At 41.9% G+C, this 24,475-nt stretch overlaps 1 protein-coding gene across 2 annotated transcripts in view; it reads right to left on the reverse strand.

Annotated features, from left to right (window-relative positions):
- Positions 1–10,252: 10,252 nt before the first annotated feature.
- Positions 10,253–24,475, reverse strand: part of pnpla7b (patatin-like phospholipase domain containing 7b) — a 50,228-nt gene continuing 36,005 nt past the window's right edge. For both annotated transcript variants that reach the window (XM_063897660.1, XM_063897661.1), the window contains exons 24-36: positions 24,290–24,458; positions 22,723–22,905; positions 22,310–22,428; positions 18,274–18,430; positions 17,934–18,050; positions 17,498–17,567; positions 16,827–16,943; positions 15,725–15,873; positions 15,424–15,576; positions 15,216–15,332; positions 13,899–13,983; positions 13,484–13,614; positions 10,253–12,765 (exon numbers count right to left, since the gene is read on the reverse strand). In XM_063897660.1, coding sequence (XP_063753730.1) covers positions 12,757–12,765; positions 13,484–13,614; positions 13,899–13,983; positions 15,216–15,332; positions 15,424–15,576; positions 15,725–15,873; positions 16,827–16,943; positions 17,498–17,567; positions 17,934–18,050; positions 18,274–18,430; positions 22,310–22,428; positions 22,723–22,905; positions 24,290–24,458 — 1,576 coding nt within the window. In that variant the 3' untranslated portion in view covers positions 10,253–12,756. The remainder of the gene's footprint in view (positions 12,766–13,483; positions 13,615–13,898; positions 13,984–15,215; positions 15,333–15,423; positions 15,577–15,724; positions 15,874–16,826; positions 16,944–17,497; positions 17,568–17,933; positions 18,051–18,273; positions 18,431–22,309; positions 22,429–22,722; positions 22,906–24,289; positions 24,459–24,475) is intronic.

Genomic DNA, 24,475 nt, shown 5'->3' on the forward strand with positions numbered 1-24,475 from the left:
AAGGAGAAAGGGAGAGCATGCAGGAAGAACCAGGTGAGAAAACAACAACAATAAATTGACATATAGTGGCAAGCAAAACAGTAACCACTCATACTCCTATACTAACGTATTGGCATTAAGTAGCCTATATTACGTTTACTTTTTGTAACACATTATTTTACACCACATCTTTTCATATTAAAGGAGGAGGAGAAGAACAGGGAGAGTCCCAAGGGGATGAGAGGGAAAGAAATGAAGAGACAGAGCAACATACAGACCACCAAGCCAAAGCAGCAGGGACAGAAGAGTTCTGTTCAGATTTAGGAGCCAAGGATACGGGTCCTAAACAGTTAAAGCTTTCTTAATACTCTCATACTCAGTTTGGCACACAAAAAAGAGCCTTTCAAGAACAGTGGTTCAAAAGTTTCAAATGGCTAGAATACTCTGCTAGACAAAATGCTGCTTTCTGCTTTCCTTGTAGGGTATTTGGCAAAAATGTCAGAAATGATGCACTAGTTAATAATGGAGTAAATAACTGGCAAAAGGCACTTGGCAAGTTTCAAAAACATGAAACAACACAATCACATAAGTATAATGTGGTTTGTTGGAACAGCTACAAAGCAAGCCTGTCAAAAGGGAATGTTGTGGAGCAGATAGAGGCAGCGAGTGCCACTGAAATTAGTGAAAGAAGGGAGTACCTAGAGCGTATTGTGGCAGCAACCTGCTTCTTGGGGAAGCAAGGCATAGCATTTAGAGGTCATGATGAAACAGATGAGAGTCACAACAAAGGTAATTTCCTAGAATGCATGTCACTTTTGACAAAATGTGATCCCTTCTTGCAGAGATACACAGCCCCTTCAAACACCACATACCTCTCATCTGATAGCCAAAATGAAATGATAGAGTGCTGTTCGCAAGAACTAACAGAAAATATCATCCGTGAGATGAAGGGATCAAAAATGTATGCCATTATGGCTGATGAGGCCAGGGATGGAAAGACAGAACAGTTGGCACTTTGTGTTAGATACGTGTCTGCAGGCAGAGGATGCCGTCAAAGAAAGGCTCCTAGCCCTTACAGAGGTGTCAAAGTTTGACGCTATTTCGATAACAGCTGCAATTCAAAATCAGTTGGTAAAGAAGGGAATTGATCAGTTGAAATGTGTGGCACAGACCTACGATGGGGCAGCTGTCATGAGTGGGGAGGTTGGGGGTGTACAAGCCCATCTACAGGACACAGGCGGAAGACAAAGAAAATGGATGACTTTGTTGTTGAGTCAACTTGTGGAGCAGGCAGTGAAACCTGTGGCTCTTCAGAGTCAGAAGATCTCAAGAGGAAACTTTTGTTCCCTTGTCTGGACAGAATGATCTGTGAACTTGAGAGGCGTTTTTCTGGTGTGAATGAGGAGGTGCTCAATGGAATTCAGGCATGCAGTCCAACCTCAGGCCACTTCTTGTCTGAGCCTCATCTGACAGCACTGACTCTGCATTACCATATTGAACTGCAGTCAGAGGAAGTGATAGTTGCAAAAAACTTTCTGAAGCACAACAGTGAGGCTGGTACAGTTCAGGACATGCTAACAGTGTACAAACTTCTAGATTCTGAAATGTTCCCTTCACTGAAAGCTGTTATTCAGGTTGCCTTGACAATACCAGTTGGCAGCTGTACATGTGAGCGGTCTTTTAGTGTTTTGCGTCGGCTCCATACATGGCTCAGGAGGACCACAGGCCAAAGCAGACTCCAGCACCTAGCTGTTATGTCTATTGAGAAGGAGTTGCTTGAAAGTATTGAACACCAAAGGGTCATTGACAGGTTTGCCACCCTCAAAGTGCGGCGACATAGATGAACTCTCCCAAAGTAGAGTGTATTACCTGCATACATGGTAGATGAGTAAATGAGGATTCAGGGGAAGTACTTTCAAAGATTTCCCCCTCTTTCGTTTTTTTAAAAAATATCTATACTTTCTAAGTATTTTCAAGACCTTGGTCTTTTTGGTTTTACCTTCTTTTTTTGCCCTTGATGTGAAGCTTGTTTTATTATTAATTATTGATGACTTATATTGGTTTATAAAAGTTCAGACAGGTGTGCAACTAAGTAGGTTAGAGATGGCCATTTGTAAATAATTTACAGAAGGAGACTGTTGATATAAAAGGAGGCACATAACACTTTCATAAGAACTGTATAGGAGATGTATAGACTGTTTCTGACAGTAATGACGACACAGGTTCATTTGAATTGAGCAGAAGAAGAAAAAGAAGAAGAGTAAATGTCAAGAAATGAGAAAAGACTACTGAGATTAAACAACAGGCACTCACATAGAAGACTGAGCTCTGCAGTGTTAACAGACTGTTGATGTGTCTCCGGACTGGGTTTTGTGTTTGTTACAGGGGGCTGTCTGTGTGAACTGTCACAATAGTGTTCTGGAAAGATAAAGTGTGGCATTAAAGTACTTTTTCAAAGATTTGCGCATGTCTTTCCAGTCAGTTTTTCCCCAAAATATGAGGCTCTTCTCTCACAAATATCAGAATGATTATCCAAAATTATTTTTCAATAGACATATTTTTTGTTTTTGTGTGACAAAAGGGTGGGTGGTGGTGGTGGGGCTCATTTGGTGCTCAGCACCCCTAAAGCTCTGACCCTAGAATCGCCCCTGACACACGGTGTTTTCAACTCTCTACTGTCCGCTGTTTATTACACCTGTCCTGTTTCTACTCTCTCTCTCTCCATGCATAAATGGTGGGAGAGATTTACAGAAGAGGGCAATAATAAAGGAGGTGTCTGCACAAAAAAAGTTAGATGTGCTTTTGTTGCAGGAAACGCATACTACCTCAAAAGATTAAGTAGATTGGGGCTTATGGTGGGAGGGTCCTCGGGTCCTCAGCCATGGCTCTAATTTCAGTGCAGGGGTAGCTGTTCTTTTCAAAACGGCAGCTAATGCTGCCATTTTGTCTTCCACTGAAGTGGTGAAGGGACGGCTGCTCCTTGTCCGAAATAGAGAACACTGTCCTCTGTTTCATCAACATTTGTAAAGGGTCCTTGGGTACCATGAAAGGCGCTATATAAGTTTAAGTTATTATTATTATTATATATATTTTTTTTTTAATTATTTTTTATTATTATTATTAATAAACATCTATGCCCCAAATCAGGGAAATGAAAGAGTAGGACTTTTCAACCTACTAAAAAATGAACTAGAGAACCACCAAAATGAGCATCTCATTATTGGTGGGGCTTTTAATTGCACGGTAGATTTCACAATGGATAGGACAAGCCAGGAACCCCACAGTCATCTGAAAGCCTAAACAATATCATCACAGACTTGAATCTAATGGACACATGGAGGGTCAAACATCCACAAGCAAGACAGTACACTTGGGTGAGGGTGAGCAACAACAGGGTGAGTGCAGCACGACTTGACAGGATTTATTTATCACAATGTCTCAGCTCTAGATTGGTTGACAGTAGAATAACTCCAGTTGGCTTCACTGATCATCACTTAGTCACAATAGCTTTGATAATTACAGCTGCGGAAAGGATTCAGTCACACTGGTGTTTTAATGACATTTAGCTGATGGACAGATTTTTTTCTTTGGCTGTTTCTGGCAGCGGTGGGAGCTAAAAAAAGCTCAGTTTAGTTCCCTGAAGCTGTGGTGGGAGGTTGGCAAGGCACAAATCAGGGTATTTTGTCAGCAGTACACCTCTAATTCCACAACAAAAATCAAAGCAGCAGTTGAGGAACTAGAAGCCGGCATTCAAAATCTGGAACAGGGCTTACAAAGAGACCCCGCTGCCGGTCCTCAGCTGAGGGAAAAGAGGTTGGAGTTGAGCTCCTTCCTGCAGGAGAGAGTAAAAGTGGCTCTTGTCAGGTCTCCCTTTCTGCAGATAAAAGAAATGGATGCCCCGAGCTCTTTCTTTTTCAACCTGGAGAGATCGGTGGCTCAGAGGAAGCAGATGACCTGCCTGAAGCTGCCAGGAGGTAGAGTAACCACAAGTCCAGGCGAAATGAGGAGCCATGCTATGAGCTTCTACGCTGACCTCTTTGGGGCACAACAGTGCAGCATGGAGTGTCGTGAGGAACTACTGGAGGGACTTCCTCAGCTCAGCCCGGAGGAGAAAGCTGCTGTTGACTGCGAGCTGACAATGGAGGAGCTGACAGACGCGGTCAACCAGATGGCATCAGGGCGGGCACCAGGGGTCGATGGCCTCTGCAACGACTTCTTGAAGCGGTTCTGGAACATCCTTGGAGCCGACTTACATGGAGTTTTTATTGAATGTTTCAGAACAGGTTCTCTCCCTGTGTCGTGCCAATGGGCAGTGCTTTCCTTACTGCCCAAAAAAGGAGACCTTGCGCTGCTCAAGAACTGGAGGCCTGTGGCCCTGCTTTGTGCAGATTATAAGGTGCTTTCCAGAGCCTTATCAAACCGACTTAAAGGCAGTCTAGAAACTATGGTTCAGCCTGACCAAACATACTGTGTACCGACAGGACAATAATGGACAACGTTTTCTTCATGCATGATGTCATGGATGTTTGTAGGTCTCACGGTGTTAATGTTGGTATTGTGTCTTTAGACCAAGAGAAAGCTTTTGACAGGGTGGATCACTCCTACTTGTTTTCTGCACTCAGGGCTTATGGTATTGGCAATGGTTTTCTGTCCTGGGTTGGCTTATTGTATAGTGGGGCACAGTGTATGGTGAAGATGGGGGCAGAGCTGAGTCGGCCAATCCCTGTACGGCAAGGGATAAGACAGGGTTGCCCCATTTCGGGACAATTATATAGCCTAGCTATTGAGCCTTTGTTGTGCAGGTTGAGGGGTTGGCTCAGTGGTCTTTCACTGCCGGGGTCCTGTGGCATTGAGCGTCCTCCTACTCTTTTTGCTTATGCGGACGACATTAACATCTTTGTTTCCAACCAGGGGGACGTTCAATGTCTGCAGGACACCCTGTCCCTGTATGAAAGGGCATCATCTGCACGGGTAAACTGGGCAAAGAGTGATGCTTTGTTGCTGGGACAGTGGAGGGATCAGGCGGTGCCAAGCCTGCCTGGAGAACCTGAGTGGGGAAAAGAGGGACTGAGGGTTTTGGGAGTTGTTTTGGGCACAGAGGGTTTTCAAAAAAAGAATTGGGAGGGAGTGAAGGATGGAAATGGGTGCTACTCCAGTTGTCATATAGGGGAAGAGTTCTGGTTACCAATAACTTGGTCGCCTCGACCCTTTGGCACGGACTTATGGCCTTAACACCACCAAAAGGCCTGATGGAAGACATCCAGAGAACAATCGTGGACTTCTTCTGGTCTGGACGGCACAGGGTCCGTGCAGCGACTCTCTACCTGCCTGTGGCTGAAGGAGGACAAGGATTGATCCTTATCCAGTCCAAAATCGCCGCTTTCAGGCTACGGACTGCACAGAGTCTGCTCTATGACAGTTGCCCAAGCTGGTTGGAAATGGCTAAACTGCTGCTGAGGAGAGTTCGGAGGTTGGGCTACCACAAGCAGCAGTTCCTGTTAACACCAGAGGATGTGGATCTTTCCAGCCTGACACCATTTTACACCTCTGTACTGCAGGCATGGCAGATTTTTGAGATCTCCCTTGTCACCAATGAGATCCCTGGCATGTGGTTGTTTGAGGAACCATTGTTCTTCAATAAACTGATAAGTACTAGATCACTACAGTCTGCTAGTCTGCGAGCCAGTCTCAGAGAGGCTGGCTGTACTAAGCTAGGACATCTCATGAAGTCTAAGATGACATCGCTGGAGATCCTGAGGAGGAAAAGCTACATCACCTCTATCAGGATCATCAACCAAGTGGTGGAGGAAGTCTGTGCTGCCCTGCCGCAGTCCCTGAGGGTCTTTGCTGAGAACACTGCCCTCTGTGATCAGTGGATCAAAGACAGTGATTACAGTTTTCCAACTCTGGTAATCACCCCAGCTGTGGGGGACTGGCAGGAGGGAGGTGGTCAGCTGCTGTCCTTCACAACTCCACACCTGGACAAGTTTCAAGCTGCGGAGAAAAAGGCAGTCTACCATCTCTGCGTGAAGGTACTCAACCTGAGCTCTTTGGCGGGGGTAAAGGAGTCGAGGTAGACCGAGTTCTTGGGTCCAGTCTTTCCCCGAAAGGCAGCTGGCGGTGCCTGTACAAGCTGCCCGTTGAAAAGCGGACAGCAGACCTCCAGTAGAGGATTGTACACGGGGCTATAGCTTCAAACAGATACAGAGCGCACCTTGATCCGGAGCTGGGGGAGGGGTGCATTTTCTGTTCACAGGCTGAGACCCTGGAACATTTATTTGTTGAGTGTCCTCGGCTGTCGGCTCTGTTTGATCTTTTAAAAAGGTGGTTTCAGGGGCTCGGGGAGGACTCTCTTTTGTTTTATTTATTTTTACCCAAAGTACTCTGCCAAAAAGAAGTCTGTCCAGACCTTCAGTCAGATTTGGGCTGTTTGGGGGGGATTATGCTCTGTGTGGGGGTGGAGAGCTGATTGTTCATTTGTGATTTGTGGTTGACTGTTTGTTTTCAGGAATGTTTTTATTTTATGCTTTTTGTGTTCACTCCGCTCAAGTGATGAGGCGAGAGTGATTGATCTGTTCTTACTCATGCAATAGTTCAATAAAGGGACTTTGAAAACCTCTCCTCTCCTCTCCTCTCCTCTCCTCTCCTCTCCTCTCCTCTCCTCTCCTCTCCTCTCCTCTCCACTTTAAAAATCAAAAGTGAATCAAAGCTAAAATCTTCAAATCCCTTGTGAACACATGAAATAAACATCAAATCTAGTAATAATATATGATAACTTCATTTGGACCTTTTGATTGGGAGAGGCCACGCTTCATGTTGCCCTCCCTCCTGCTCTCCTCCTCTTTTCTCCTCTCCTTTCCCTCAAAACAAACGACAAAAGTGAGTGATAGTTTTAAAATTTTTTGAATTCCAACAGATTAAGTGAATTTTATGAAATCTGTTGAATTTCAATAATTAGTTTCTAACTTTTTTTGCGTGAGAGTTCTCGCTTAATGAACAATGGCAGAGGAGATTTGTCACATGGGCACAACCCACATACTCCGCTCTGCTGCTCCTCCCACAAATGCATTTTCCAATTTCCCCTCCATTCTGTAACACTGGCAGCTTACTCTGCTGACTAATTCCCCTCCTCTTTTTAATCATTCCCTCTATACTTTATCCAATGGTGTTGTCCTCCCAATGCTTGAGCAGAATGCTCTCCAACATTCCCTTTTTGTTCTCTTAACAGTGTTCCTTCCCTGTGCCTGCACCTTTTTATATTCCTATAAATTGTGTACTGAATGTGTCTTTTTTAATTTTCCAAACAACCTGTTTTTGTTTCGGATTGCTTCATAGCATTCTTCGTTCCACCATCGTGACACATTTACTAAGTTTACCAGTTTTATTCCCAATAGTTTGTTTTGCAACTTTATTTATATTTGAAGTAAAATGCTCATTTATTTCATCAATTCTTCCTGCCATATCAATCTTATCAATTTCATTATCACACATTTTAGCAAACGTCTCAATGTAGCAATAGCAATATTTCATCTCATTATACCACCTAGCTCAACCACATTACTTACATCAGATTTGATAATGATTGGAAGATGATCACTACCATAATGTTATTTGCCAATACTTCCCAACTACTACCAGAAGCTAATTCACTTGATACCACAGTTAGATCTATAGCAGACTCTCTCCCTTCTCTAAAATTGAGTCTTGTCCCTTGCCCATTATTTAAACAAACTAGTCCCTTTACCTCCATTAGTCCTCCACTATCTGTCCGTTGTAATCTGTTCATCTCACTCCCCACATTATATTATGAGCATTAAAATCACCACACCATATGATTTCATTTCCTTGACAGTCTTTCTAATTCTTCTATTTTGAGATTATTGCATGGATTGTAAAAATTCAAGAAACTCATTTTCCTTTTATTAGCCCAAAGTTCTACACCCATTTGTTAAGTTGGATGTTTATGTCCTCAGTTGAGATTTATGTATATAGATTGTGTCTATTCTGTGCTTAAGTTGACAGGAGGATGCAGTGTTATTGTTGTACCACTGTGGGGCACTAAAGTGTAAATGTGTAGGTTTGCATCATATGCAAATGAGGGTGTGTTCACTTCATGCACTTGTCCTGATCTGTGTTGTATTCCAAGTTAGCTCGGCTGAGCGAAGGGTACAATAAACCATGCCTAAGAGCTAAACAGTTCACCGTCTCTGCATCAACTATATCTCTCCGAGTGCAGCGCAGGATGAAGCTGCAATCCTTAACTTAACACCACTATTTCTAAATCGAGACATTTCTTTTGACAAAAAATGCACATCCCCCTCCCTTTTTCTCGTTTAACTTAAGTTTAAAGGCCTTGAATACTTGGTAGTTTGCAATAAGGCTTCTTGCATTCCACTGCAGAATAAGAAAAAACATTTCTAATTTCTGAGAATCGTCATTGTTGGGAGCTAGCATATCATGTAGAATTTCAACAGTTATATCCTTTACACCCAGAAATGAACCTGCTGCTTCCACTATTGTTTCCAGCAAAGCAACATTCACCATCTTTTCCAATGAAAGCCTCAAAACTGTATTCATTAACAATCAATGTATCCTCTCTTACCACACATGTATGTGAACATATTGGGGAGCTTTTCTGTACCTGTGGATGTTTGGGGAAATGTTTTGAAGAGAATTTCCTTGCTGCTACTTGGGATTTCCTTGCCATGTGTTGTGATGCCTGCTCTGCTGCTTCAGCATATGAAACTTTGTTTTGTACTCTATATCTCTGCTACTATGTTCCCCACCGCAGTTACAACATTTCTGCTCAGCACCTGCAGCACAGCTGCCATATTCATGTTCCCCGCACATTTTGGCAACCTAGGCTTTGTTGCTTTGTACTTGTCTGCCACATGCCCAAACCTTTGGCATTTAAAGCATCGCAGAGGTTTAGGGATAAATTATCTCACTGGACAGCTCATGCAACCTATCATTATATCTCCTGCTGTATATTTGATTCAAATTGAAGGAGAACAGACAATCTAACCACTAGCTTACCCGGATACCTAGTAGGAAGACGCTTAACTACAGACACTTTAGCCCCTTTCATTTCTTTCTTGAGTTCTTCTTTGCTGATTTCTAACGGGACTCCACTGATCACCAGGAACATGGCTTTTAATTCGAACTTCATTCAGGATCTTCATCTTCAGTAACTTTACCTGTTGTCTTGCATTTGTCGTTTCAACCTTCTCAATCCAATTTCTTTGTGAATGGATTTAGTCAGCCACTGGGTGTGACTTAGAAGAGGATTGTTCACCAAACTCCACAATCACTTTCCGCTCTTCACCCTCATTGCTTTTCTTTGCTGTTTTCATTTCATTCTGAGAATCTGACTCACTCAGGGAAGGGAGGTTTGTTTTTATTTTCCATCTTCCTGCTACACTCTTGCCCCCTTGAAAAGACAGCACTCAGTGATCGCTGAGAGATTCAGACCCTCCCACTGACACTTCATCTAGGAAGCCTAAGAAGTCCTCCTCTCCAGAGCCTTCCTATCCAGTACACTTTTCATGAGTTCCAAGTCCTCAGCACTAGGGTAAAATGGTTTAAGGTTTCACACATGTATTGTTCTCACATCTTGGTCTGTCTCCTCCAAAATGACCTGGTAATTTAGGGGTCCAAGTTGTTTAACCACTGAGGGACATTCCTGATCCAGACCCTCTGCTTGGATTTGAAACCCACAGAACGACGGCTTTTGATATAGTGTCTTAGTTGTCTGTTTACCTTTTTTTATACTTTTATCCACATCTGTTTTGAGTTGTCTTAAGATGCTCGAGAAAATCATAAGCATGGGCATCAGGGGAAAAAAGGTGCTGTGTGTTCCTCCTGTATCACCCCATGTCTCGATGGACACAAGGAATCTGGCGTCTCTAGCTTCTTATGAATAAATGTTTATCCAATTTACTCTTTAAAAAACATTTTTCTTTATGGACGGACAGGAAACTAGTTTATTATGTTGGACACTGGACAAACACCTGCCTTTCTGTTTGCAAGGATAGGCTCAAGTAAACCCTATATTTTACAATTCTATGAAATTCTCAAGTACAAATCCTACAGTTAAAATCTAACATAGGAAATTCTAACATCTGGTTATTTCTTGTGCTTGATATTTGTCATGCATCAGGCAGCGTTGACATTTTTATATCATGAGGTCACATGATAAACATGTAAATACATCTAGCACGTATAGTCCCTAAACACGAGACAGTCATTCAGAAAACATGGTATTGAGTCAACATCAGAATCAGAAAGACTTTATTATCCCAGGGAGAAATTGGTTAGGCCTACAGTTTCAGTTCAGATTCCAAACAAGAACTCATTGTCTGGATTTCTGTTCAGTTTTTCCACATCTTTGGCTTTAAGATTTTATCAAATAGTGCATTAGTTTAAATTTAACCAGCAGGTTATTCACTGAACATGTACAATTAAATATTCTAAAGCTTTCTACAATAGTCTGTGAAACTATTTCACAAATAATAAGTTACAAACTGAAAAACCCCTAGCCAATGTCTAACAGAAAGTGTTCTTACATAATACTCCCTATTAACAAAAAATCATTAACAAAACAGAGATGGTGTTCACATTATCTCAGAAGTCACTATACGCTTGACACTTTTCCCTTCAGGTCATAAAAATTTAAATCAGAAATCAAAACCACAGGAGCTGTAACCACGGTGATGAAAGAGCAGCTAAAAAAAGTGTAATGTTACATTAAACGGTGGGTTAGTACCAGTTTTAGGTAGCCCTGTCATCATCACACTCACAAGGATGAGCACCTTCTATCAATACTCTATAATAAAGTGTCACATACAAACATTCCAGGCACAAACAAGGCTGTACTGTCTGCAAAGAGATGGGTTCAGTCCTAGCAGGTGAGACCACTCATCTGTCCTCAGGTTTAATGATTAATTTTATCCAAATACAACAACCATTCTTTGTGTAACAATAGTGCAAACTGCCTGGGTAAGGTAAAGTTGCATGAAGAACGTGGCTTGTTTTGTGAAGACATTCAACATTCGGAGACGTGTATTCATGATCAGGAAAACTATGATGGACGCAATAACTGTCAGTCCGCCGTCTGTCAGTCAGCAGGATCACAGAAAACTAATGGCCCTATTTCCATCAAAGCTTATGGAAGTGAGAGGCATAGGCCAAGGATGAACGGATACAAAAATATTGTTTAACTTGCATTCCCAGAGAAAGAGCATTTGTGCTGCATTCATGTGTTGTCGTAGAAATTGACATAATACTACCCTAATAGAACAGTTCTTGTGAAGGCCCCCTCGAGTTGGAACAACAACAAACAGATATCACTGAGCAAAACAACACATTGTTTCTATACTACAAATAAAAGCGACTTCCCAAATCAGTAAAGGCACTATTAGAGGAGACTGTGAACACACCGCTGGCTGAGAGGTCTGCTCTTTGTAGATTTCCCCTGGGGCTAAGTTTGTGCTCACACAGAATACTTTGACTGCACACATGTGTTCATGTCAAGTTTAAAAGAGCAGCTGTCATTTTTGTATTTGACTTAAACCGGTACTTCCCATTCAGATCCAAGTGTTTTAAAAAACAGCAAACATGGGCTATTAATAACCTGATTTATTTTCCCACCCAAATTACTAGTCAAATCATTTTAAATGTAAAGAAAAAATCAAGCTACATGGGGTCAAAATGCGGGGAAATGTGGAAGGCCAAGGTTTCCAAAACTGAAAGTTCTTTTTTCTCATTCTACAGAGGTTAACTGCCATTCAAAATCATTAGAATTTGTTCCGGCAGCGAGCAGCTCCACCATGTCTTTTGTGCATCGCATTGTCGGACAGTGTGCATCCAACAAAATATATATTTATTAAACTGGGACACATCTCATAGTCTGCCTTCCCTGCATTGCGGTGCTGCTGTGGAACTCAGGTTGTATTCCAGACACGTTTAGACCTGATGCTTGCACTAGTCTCTCCACTCCCATGAAAAAAGAGACTTTCATTGTGTTTTCTAAATAGTCAGGCTTCATGTAAGAAATTCATACATGAAACTCATCCAATGCAAGTTATTTTGCACGCGTGAAAAAGTGTATTATACTGAAGGTCTTGTTGGGATTAACGTGATGCACCCTGTGTCGTGTTTATTCTCTGAAGAGAAGAAATCCCTTCATCATTAGGACGAAATGGGCGTTCGCTCAAGGCACATGCATATTAGCTGTTTTAACTTATATGTAAACATCATGAAACGCACTGTAGTGCTTTATGGATCTGAGCTTATTATGGCAGTCGCAAAAAGTGCCCTGTTTATTATAAATATGAAATGAAAAATGTCCAGTCCATTTTAAGTGTGTGTGAATTGCTTGTAGGTATTCATTTCTTATTTTCCCAGAACAACAGAGCGAGGAACTGCCATACAAAACAACTTGTGTCAAACAAGTAGAAAAATACACTGTGCTGTTAATCAAACCAGTTTGTTGGTTTCTTCACCCTGGTTCTTACTGATCTTTTTAAACCGCTGATCTTAAAACTCCCTTCTGTTGCTGAAAGCTTTGAACAAGAAGTCCCTGTATCCATCTACAGACCTGCTGAGTGTGTTAGAGGAACACTTGAGCTACCTGGCTGCTTATTGGATAAGAGTGTAAGCTTCATGTTTGAGAATTCCTCATTGTTGCCAGAAATACTGCCTTTACATGCATGTTTGTTGGAGTCATTGCTGAAATGGATGTCACGGTGTAGGACTGCGTCGAAGTCGGACTTGAATTTACTCATCCTGTGAAACAAAGAAAAACATCATCACTGTCAATCAATCAGTGGTGTGAAGTAACAAAGTGCATTTACTGTACTAAAGGAACATTTTTAGAGACTAGTAGTTCCATCTTATTCCTCTCCATTACAGTTCAGAGATGAATAGTGAACTTTTACTCCACTACATGTATTTAGTACCTTTAGTTACTTTACAGATCTGGATTAATGATGGTAAATATGATCACCCTTAAATCAGACTGTAGTTCACCTGGAGTAAATCCAGCAGCTACCCTGCAGTATACAAAGCCATTCAAACTAGCTGCACCTTTACCAGCTCTGAGAACACTTTAATGATCAATCATTATAAAACATATCAGAGATATTATTCTGAAATGGACCAATCAAACAATGACTACTTTTACTGTCTCTACTTTAAGTACATTTAGAGGAGAGTACTTTCTACTTTCACAGGAGGAACATTTTGAATGCAGGACTTTTACTGTGACAGAGTATTCCTACACTCTGGTACTTCTACTTTACTCAAGTACAAGATCTGAGTACTTCTACTTTACTCAAGTACAAGATCTGAGTACTTCTACTTCTACTCAAGTACAAGATCTGAGTACTTGTACTTTTACTCAAGAATAACATCTGAGTACTTCTACTTTTACTTAAGTACAAAATCAGTCATTAACTCCTCACTCATCATTAACAATGAGTAAATGCTGTTGATTTGTACACACTGTTTCAGCAGTGTCTGCTGTCTCCTCTTCTTCAGTGTGTTCACTGCCGTGAGTGAAGGCTTCGTAGTCAGAGAGAGCGCTCTCCACCGCCTCCTCATCATAGTCCGTCTGGTAATCGTCCGACAGCTCCTCTACAGGCACAACATGAGCATTGTTTTTAAGTATTGTTTTAACAAATGTTTTTGACAAATTAATACTTAAAATCATAAAACGTTATCATTATATGGCTTCCACAATGATTTATGTATTTTTAAAACACTTCTGAGAGCTATTGATGGACATGTCCCGTGTTGGAAGTGGATATAGAGTAATGAAAATCAAAAACTGTGTTTTAAGGAAGATCCAGAGGAGTTTGTATACGTATAAAACCTTTTGATGCATTGGTTATTGATTACAATATGTTCTGAAAACCAACCATCGATCACTGCATTCTTGACCGGTTCGATTCTCGACACTATCTCTGCCAGGTCTGTGAAGGACGCGTTCGGACAGGTGACCACCTGAAACACAGAAAATGCATTTCTCAAAAGTCAATCTGGCTTTTTTCTTCCTCCTTGTGTTGAAACATTACAAACTGACATAAAATGGCATCAATAAGATGCTAAAATCAAGCTTCAATGGCTTACCATGACACCACTGACACCTCAATTAGTGCATCTAACTGTCACTGCAGAGCATGCTTTGAGAGTAAATCCTGTTTCTGTTTATATCTGGCATGCCACAAGTTAGGTGACGTGTAGAGGAGGGCACTGTGTATAATGCTGCACACACAATTAGTGAACACAACCATGAGAACCATCAGCAAGAAAAACATTGCATTAGCTTCCAATAAACCATTTTAAGTATCTAATAGAGAAATTACAATAATTAACCAAGTGAAAAGAGGACCCAGAACAGAGCCCTGAGGGCCCTCAGCGGTCCGTTGACAGGTTCAGGCACAGATCGTCCCCACACTGAAGGTGCAGTCTTTAAGGGAGTATGTGAGCATGGGAAGTACAGAGCCTGAGACTCTTAGTACTTGAAGGTTATGAAGGAGGCACTGGTGATTCACCGGATAATAATGAATAATTAAAGCATCTAAAAAGGTAGCATGATAAAACTCTTAAAACATTCATTTAAAGAAGCCATAGGCTGGGAACAACATGTTTATTAGGCCACATGAACTGACTCTCTGACCACATATTGCCTACAGCTGACCATGTAACCACAAAAGAGATATGGAGCAACACAAGCATTTACTTTGAGACATGTTTCTGGTTGCTTGATGAAAATAACTTATATATGCTGGTTTTTAACTGCTAGATGGTTCACTATATTCACTTTTTATCTTTATTTGTTTGCTTTGGTGCTGGACACAGCGTACAGACGGCTTGTTTACTGCATATTTATACGAGAAGCATATGGAGGCTTAAGAGTCGTTCTGGGGGACGATAAGAGCAGCTGGATAGTAAAACTATAGCAGTGAGCTAAAATAGGCTGTAAGCAGCATGTGCTTAATTATTTGATCCTGTGAGACATTTGTATGAAATGTCAAACAGAAGAAAGAAGAAAACGTGAATTCCCTTTAGGCGTTCCTGATATATGGAGTTAACAACCTTAACAAGAACAGGACAGAAGGACGGACCAAATGAAGAACTATGACATACTTTGTGCCTTTGATGCGTAAAACACAACATGATGAGGAATTTTAAATCTATAGTCCATGTCAGTAGTGTCTGTGGTTTGCACTCACATGGCCAGTTTTGGTCTTGTGGAACTCCTCCTGATGTCTGTCCTTCAGCATGCTGTCCACCACACCACTGCGCTGCCACACGTCGAACAATGTTTTTCCGTGCTGGTACCCCACCTCCTACACACAGTGGGGGTCATAGGGAGATTCTGAGCCTTCAGGTGGAGTGGGCATGGGTAATATCACATTGAGGAACAGAGCGGAAACTCACAGCGATCTCGTCAAACTTGCCGAACTCTAGCGTGCCGTAGTGGTCGATGGGTGGCCGGATGTACTCGCAGTATTCGCTGTCTTTGACCTGCTCCAGCTGCTGCACACAGCACACGTATGCTAGCCGGGTTTGGATCTCTGCCATGTTCAGGACCTGGGAGGTAACATGAGTTGAGTCTCTCTACTTACATTCCACCATTCTCACATAGTCTCCACTATCTCTCTCAAATAATATCAGCAGCTGATACAATTGACGTTTTCCCACTTTAATAACAATAGAACACCTCTGACATGAATTGTACCTTTACTTTCTCAGCCAGAGGGTTGAAGCGTTTCCATAGCAGCCACCAGCCGTTTAGAGAGTCGCCATAGTTGGTTAAGTTGGTTTCATCCCGACTTCCAACATCGATTGCAATCACAACCTTGGCCCCCATAGAGCGAGCCACGTCCGCTGGAACAAATAAGACGACCACGTTCATTCTCTCAGGTCCTGATTATCTTTTTTTTGGCTTCTTATTGTGAGCAGGAGGTTTCATGTGATCACACAGTTATAAGCCAGAGGTACAACTGTTCCAAGAAAACATGAACTATGGATGTTACTATGAATACTTTGTCCTGTTTTTTTTTTTGCGTGAAACAGGTTGTATAAAGTCTTGCTTTTGTCACAAGGAGTATCTGACAAAGTCTGACATCACTTCAATGATGTGTCACGTGTTAGCACCGGTTGGGGCTGAAGGTAGAAGAAAGCAAATCTTGGGGGGTGGACTTTGAATGCAATCGGTAGCTTTCTATCTCCGTATGAGTCTCCAGGCTACATTAGCCACTACTATTATGAAACATGCAAAGCTCCAAGCCAACTTTCGGTGGTCGAATGGCATTGTGGGTACTGTTGACAACAGGCTTTGAAAAAAAAAAAGAATGTGAGGAATTATTTTTTTCTGATTTATCGGTTGTTCTATAATTAATATAAACATCTATCTGTGTTTATTTTTGCTATGTATTCCTTGTAATGAAATCATTTATTTTAACTTAAAATGCAAATAAAATAAAACATAAATAAAGAAACCCTGCTGCATCGGTCCTTATGCAACGCTTAATCAGTGGCGTACAACTAACAGGAATACATCTCTCAGAAAATGTTTTTTTTTTTTGTCCAAATCAAAGTCGCCTGTGCGAAGGACCTGATAAATAATAGCAACATCACTCTAATGATGCCGAATGTCTCACATATGCTGGTAAATGGATTGTGAGCACATTGGAAGCTGTCTATAATATGCATTTCCCAGTCTATAAGGCTATAATATTTTTTTTACTAAATACTTAATTCCTTTAAAAAGCAGATGTTCCAATACCTTGCTTTAGACTGAATACAACAGTGAAACCCCCCCTCCAAATGTCCCTCACCAGGCAGGTTGTTGATGTATCCTCCGTCCATGAGTAAGTGTCCATCTTTGGGGTCACAGAGCGGCGGCAGGTAACCAGACAGGGACATACTGGCCCGGACGTATCGCCACAGAGAACCTGGAGACAGAGACAGGAGATCAACATGTTGACTATGAGAAAACAAAGACTTAGTAGAAATAGATTCTGACCGTGAGCAGTATTACACATACTTCACATCACATATCCAAGAAATAAAGAACCATAAGGATGCTTTTTTTATTAGTATTCATCTGTTTTGCCACACCTGTTTTTCCACCCTTCAAGTGGAGTAAAAACATGTTTGCAAAAAATAAATATATCACATTTGGTACAGAGGTGAAAGAAGTACTCTGAGTTTTTGTAATTTGCTGCTTGATATCTTAATTATGTCAGTGTTTGTTTCTTAGTTGATTTATATTTTGTACTAGCTGATAATCTAAATCTGTAAAGTAACTAGTAACTAAATCCATCAAATGTATTAAGTATATTCAAAAGTTTCTAAATGTAGTGCAGTAGAAGTATAAAGTAGCATAAGATTTAAATACTCAGGTAAAGTAAATATACTTCATAACATTCCACCCGACTTTTCAAAATGAAGAAGCAATAAATGTATAAGAAGATTTAGATGAAAAGGAGCCAGAAGGCGCTCAGACCATCAGTGTGCGCCCTCATGGAGGATGCTGTGATGTCTGTAGTGATGTTGAAGTATGGCAGCCACAGGTCCTTGCAGAGGAAAGGTGGTAAAGCAGACAGAAACAGGTTTGTAACAAAGTATCCGCCCAATATTACTGAAATCATGAGTTCTTAATGTTGCTTTGTCACAATTGTACCATATGTAGTTGATGCTATTATTGTTTCAACCCACGGAAACTGGCAAACAATTCAATATTAAAATTGAGGATTTAATGCTGCATAATGTTAAATTAAACACTAAATAATCTTCACAGCAGAGCCCGTAAAAGTAGCTTAAGGGATTTGGAACCATACCACTGATCTCCTCAATTTGGCTCAGTCTATATCTGCCCAACTGCTTACGTATTATTCTTTGTCTTTTCAAATACTTTATTTAAAAGAAACCCATTACCTTACCTCTATCTGTTTGCCCTTGAAGACGGAGCTGATGCTGGAGTTAAAGGATGATCCAGAAAACATGGAGGTAACAGGGTAGGTCAGATCCCAAATCTTCTTCAAGAAAGAGGTCATATCCTGAGAAAGGGAAGTGAAGAAAAAAGTGTAATAAACTATTAAATTGTCTCTTAGAAACAGCAATAACAAAAGTGAAACTAGAGTCAAGAGAACTTTGTAAATATTGGACTGGGTCATAATAAATAGACCAAACTCTGGAGGAAAAGGCATAACAAAAATCTAAATCTAATCTTTTCTATTTATTAAAAAGTGCATTCATATCTTCTGTCTAATGTCCACACACCATGGCCCACTCCCGAGCCCGGACCCTCATGCGGCTGTTGCTCTTCTCCTCAGCGTACAGTGCTCCCATTAAGGAGCCGATGGAGGTGCCCCCCACCATGTCCACAGGGATCCCCGCTTCATTCAGGGCACGCAGGATCCCCACCTGAGAGAAGCCCCTGCAGAGAGATAGGCCTCATCACATCACAGGATATATGGGCTATCACATATTGCTGAAGATGCTCACACACAAGTGCAATATAACCTGCTTGTTCACCAAAGTATGGTAAATGTACCAGGATACTCTGCAACTTCTACAGGTGCACCATCGAGAGTATCCTGACTGGCTGCATCACCGCCTGGTATGGCAGTTGCACCGCCCTCAACCGTAAGACTCTACAGAGGGTGGTGAAAACTGCTCAGCACATCACCAGGACGGAGCTGCCATCCATGGAGGACCTCTACACCCAGCGGTGTAGGAAGAAGGCCGGTAGGATATTAAAGGACACCCATCACCCCAGCAACAATCTGTTCTGTCTGCTGCCGTCTGACAGACGGTACCGCAGCATCCGGACCAAGACCACCAGACTCAGAGACAGTTTTATACCACAGGCTATAAGACTGCTGAACTCCTGAGCTCTGTGAATGTCTACTCACATCTGTTTATAGTACACACATACATATATATACAGTGGGGAGAACAATTATTTGATACACTGCCAATTTTACAGGTTTTGCCACTTACAAATCATGCAGAGGTCTGTCATTTTTATCATAGATACGGAATCTAAAACTAAAATCCAGAAAATCACATTGTATGATTTTTAAATAATTAATTTGCATTTTATTGAAAGACATAAGTATTTGATCACCTACCAACCAGTAAGAATTCCGGCTCTCACAGACCTGTTAGTGTTTCTTTAAGAAGCCCTCCTGTTCTCCACTCATTACTTGTATTAACTGCACCTGTTTGAACTTGTTACCTGTATAAAAGAGTTCTGTCCACACACTCAATCAAACAGACTCCAACCTCTCCACAATGGCCAAGACCAGAGAGCTGTGTAAGGACATCGGGGATAAAATTGTAGACCTGCACAAGGCTGGGATGGGCTCCAGGACAATAGGCAAGCACCTTGGTGAGAAGGCAACAACTGTTGGCGCAATTATTAGAAAATGGAAGAAGGTTCAAGATGACAGTCAATCTCCCTCGGTCTGGGGCTCCATGCAAGATCTCACCTTGTGGGGCATCAATGATCATGAGGAAGGTGAGGGATCAGCCCAGAACTACACGGCAGGACCTGGTCAATGACCTGAAGAGAGCTGGGACCACAGTCTCAAAGAAAACCATTAGTAACACACTACGCCGTCATGGATTCAAGTCCTGCAGCGCACGCAAGGTCCCCCTGCTCGAGCCAGCGCATGTCCTGGCCCGTAGGAAGTTTGCCAATGACTATCTGGATGATCCAGAGGAGGAATGGGAGAAGGTCATGTGGTCTGATGAAACGAAAATAGAGCTTTTTGGTCTAAACTCCACTCGCCGTGTTTGGAGGAAGAAGAAGGATAAGTACAACCCCAAGAACACCATCCCAACCGTGAAGCATGGAGGTGGAAACATCATTCTTTGGGGATGCTTTTCTGCAAAGGGGACAGGAAGACTGCACCGTATTGAGGGGAGGATGGATGGGGCCATGTATCACGAGATCTTGGCCAACAACCTCCTTCCCTCAGTAAGAGCATTGAAGATGGGTCGTGGCTGGGTCTTCCAGCATGACAACGACCCGAAACACACAGCCAGGGTAACTAAGGAGTGGCTCCGTAAGAAGCATCTCAAGGTCCTGGAGTGGCCTAGCCGGTCTCCAGACCTGAACCCAATAGAAAATCTTTGGAGGGAGCTGAAAGTCCGTATTGCCCAGTGACAGCGCCGAAACCTGAAGGATCTGGAGAAGATCTGTAGGGAGGAGTGGGCCAAAATCCCTGCTGTGTGCAAACCTGGTAAAGAACTACAGGAAACGTCTGATCTCTGTAATTGCAAACAAAGGCTTCTGTACAAAATATTAAGTTCTGTTTTTCTAATGTATCAAATACTTAGGGGGGGGGGGGTGTTGATGTGCAGGAGGTAGAGAGGTACAGAGCAGTGAAGGTGTGGATATTACTTCCTACCTACAAAACCCTCAACAACCTCACCCCCCCTTACCTCTCATACCCCCTGACCTCAACCAGCTATACCCCTACCCTCAGGTCTGCTGATGCTAGCCTACTACAGCCCATCAGAACCAAGCTCCGGAACCCGGAATTTGTTTCTTTGCTTGCGCGGAGACAAATATTACTTAATTGGAAATCAAATATCCCACCCACTGCAGCACAATGGCTGAAAGATGTAATGCTATTTTTACATTTGGAGAAGATTAAATTTGCAATGAGAGGCTCAGACACATTTCTGTCAGTCTGAGAACCTCTTTTGTCATACTTTAGTAATCTTCGAGAACTCCCCGGCACACTGACTGACCAAGTTATAAGTAGTCAGTAATGGAATTTTGTGGCTTGGGCCCACGCTATAACATACTTGGCCTGACATGCAGAGCTCTGAAGTCATGCTTTATCTCATGGTGATCCTATTCATTTGTTTGTATTTTAACTTTATTTAGGAGTGGTTATCTTTAGATACCTGTCACTAAAACCTTTTCTTTTTTTTGGTCATTATTATTGTTGTTTGGGTCCAGTCGGGGTGGGTGGGAGGGGGTTGTTTTGTTTTGTGTGTTTAAAAAGACAAAAAGAGTGACAAATCTTATGTACCCTTGCTGATACGTCATTGTCACTACTCTTGATTTTTCAATAAAAAGATTTGAAAAAAAAAAAAGTGTTGGCTTTGGATGGGTGACATCACGCTTTTCAACCAATGAGAGCATTTGGGCCCTGTCTGTGGCAAATAGCTTTGGTTTTATATTTGATTTGATTACATAATTAATGTCTAAAAAATATTTGAACTGCTGCTGTGTGAAGGAAACACTGCTGGTAAATAGCTGCTTAGAGTTTAAAGAGTTTGCAAACCTATATAATATTATTATTATAATTACAATTATTATAGTATTCAGGGAATGTGCACAACCATCATCCACAGATGAAAAAAAAGTGTATAAACCATCATTTAGAGAGAACAATCATCTTTGCCGTAGGGAGGACGAACAGATCAGAGACATGACACCACTGGACCGTATGAGAGAGGTCAGTCAATGTGCACAATGCAAACCTTTTTTCTGAAGACCAACATAAGTTCTCCAGGACAGAGACATGCTTACAGAAGGTTTAGATAGTAAGGATGCAGAGGATGCTGTTTTTGTACCGTTAATGTCATATCCATAAAAACCAATGGGCTGACTGTAGCTCATTTTGAACATTTTAACCAACATTTAAAAAAATATAGTAGCTTTATTAAAGCTCCAGGGCAAGGCAGAGCAGAGACAGGAATACACACATCAGAACAGACCTGCTTATTGGAATATGCAACCACATCATGCAGTGATGTAATAATGATTGATTCTAAAAACAACAGTTTGGCTGTCACTTCACCATTTTTGCAGTAAGCATCTCCGGGTCAGGATTTATCGTTCATTTAAACCAAAGCAGATTTATCCAAAGAGGTCTGCACCTCTCAGAAAAACCTAACATACTCTGCATTACTCTAACGCTGCTTGACAGGGAAAAAAATGGAAGAGTTGCGAACTCACCAGACATGTTTGATCAGCTTGTGTCTCTGATCAGTTAGGATCCAGGACTTCCCAAAGAAAAAAATCATTCTTTCCGTTGAAATATATTGTAGAAAAAGAACAGGTTCTTTTAGAAGTGTATCGTAGAACTATGGCTGTGACTGTTACCAGATTAAAATGATAAGTTACAGAGATTTGAAACTTGTTAATATTTGAATGCAGATGTTAGAAAGATCTTTACTGGGAAAAACATAGCTAATATGTGGAGTTTGGCTTGTGATTGCATGGTAAATAATGTCTCGTTGAGTCTCTCTGGTGTGCACTGAATGTGTTACTTTATAAAGTATCAAGTACCTGGCGCCCCCTCCACCCAGCACAAGGGCGATGCTGTTCCCTGTCAGGATCCTGGCCAGACGAGAGAAGTCGGAATGACGATCCGGACCTTTTTCAAATACACGCTGGTACAACTCTCTCTGTAAACAACCCCCACACACACACACACACACCAGAATCAGAAGTCTATAAAAATATGTCAATTATAAAAATAAATAATTTTAAAGAAACAATTTATCATAAAAAAGAATGACACGTATTCACACCAAATTTTAATTTTAATATACAACAGAACCTACAAAACTAAAAAACTTGGGAGAATGAATATAGGAGAATATATGGCAAATTGAAGTATATTATAGAATGAAATGAGAATATAGATATATATATCTGAATGATGAGCCCTGAAAAGACCTCAGGTTGGTGATCATTACCAGCTTAGGTAAACTCCTCCGGGAGAACACTCTGCGGGGGCAGGACAGGTGATGGTGTCTGGAGATCCAGCTGCGCATGTTCAGCCACTCGGCCGTCCCTTTGGGTGGGGGGCCATCCTCCCTGTGCAGCAACACCAACTGCTTCTGAGCTCGCACTGCACTGCCCTCCAGCATTTTCTCCAACTACAGGTTGAGGAGAGGAAGGAGAAGCTGACAGGCTGCACTGCAGGGTGCTGCTTCATACAGCGCTGGTTCAAGGATCACAGTTCAAAGGTTCAGAAGCTTAATTGTCATATGCACTGATACAGTGTGGTAATGGCAATGCAATCTGAAGTCCCAGGCTCAGAAACATGGTGTGGCTGAGGTCAAAATGACCCGTCTTCAAAGGCTACACACAGCCGTACTATAGCTACTGTGAGTTGTAGCTTGCTCTAATTAGTGTCAGATCTGACCTACACTCACTTTTCCCAAAGCTGTCATCTCCAAGGTGCTTCAAAAGTAGTTTTGATGGAGAGGATTCTCTCACTTATCTCACATATTTTCATTTTCCCTCTGAGTTCCTGAACTACAATGTGTGAGCATGTGGTTTTATATCTCTCCTCACCTTCATAACTCAGCCAACTCTTTTTTTAAACTGAAAGGCTTTTTGAATCAGTTATTAAGAGCTACCTTATCCACGCACAGTTAATAGTTTGTGACCATAGTCATAATCCGTATTAGTTTTCCCTGTTTTATTTTGCCCTGTCAAGATCTGTTCAGGCCGAACCCTGTTCCCTGCCCTGACCCCCTTCTCAAGACCACCTCCATCTACCCTGCTTGACTTTTTGGACTTGGTTCGGGGCGTCTGGGATCTGTCCCTTGAGGGGGGGGTAATGTTACATGGTATTAGTTTTCCTTGTTCTATTTTGCCATGTCAAGATCTGTTTTTGTTTTCCTGTTTTATTTTGAAAAGTGTTTATTCTTGTTTACCTGGCACAGGGGCATGAATTTTGGATCAATCGCCAATAAAGGACTTTTCTTTAGGTCCTAAGTCCAGCCTTGACAACAATGAGCTTATAATAATATAAAATTGATTTCTGAATTATTTAGGTTTTTCAATTATTACATTGGCTGATTCATTTTATTACTGTGTGATACATTCTCTGATTTAACTTATCTGCACTTTGAATCAGGTTTGATTGGTCGCTGTCAGGCATGTGAAGTATTGGGGGGGGGGGGGGGCAGATACTCTACAGTCCTGAGATTCAGGCAGCAGCATCCGGAAAGACAGTGCTAAAGGTCCTTTGACCTGTATTCTCTCTAGTATCAGAATAATGATTTAGTTTAATGTTCAGAGACTCAAGTTTCAGGAGCAAAGACCCCTCTCTTTTTGTCCTGATCCATCTCTATAAAAACCTGTTTAAAAATCAGCTGATCAGATTTTGGACACATTGTGATGTCACAATGTTTTTTTGGGTTGTGCCCCCATTACCCAATAACCAACCAAGGTACTTTCTAAGAGGGAAAGTCCTGTTTGCTTTCGGAATAAGAGCTCCAGCAGCTGTACAATGAGTGCAGTTGAACTGACCTCCCCCACAGTGGGCTCCTGCTCCCCCAGTCCCACGATGATGATGCAGTCAGCCTGGCGGATGCAGCGCTGGGTCCAGGGCGTGAGGGTGGGGTCAGACTGGTAGAGGACAATGCGATGGATGTCCTCCTGCTGCCCCAGCCAGCTGGACAGACGATACTCATGGACACTTTCAAAGATGAAGAA

This window comes from Eleginops maclovinus, chromosome 12 (genome assembly GCF_036324505.1).
Source record: "Eleginops maclovinus isolate JMC-PN-2008 ecotype Puerto Natales chromosome 12, JC_Emac_rtc_rv5, whole genome shotgun sequence".
Classification (NCBI taxonomy): domain Eukaryota; kingdom Metazoa; phylum Chordata; class Actinopteri; order Perciformes; family Eleginopidae; genus Eleginops; species Eleginops maclovinus.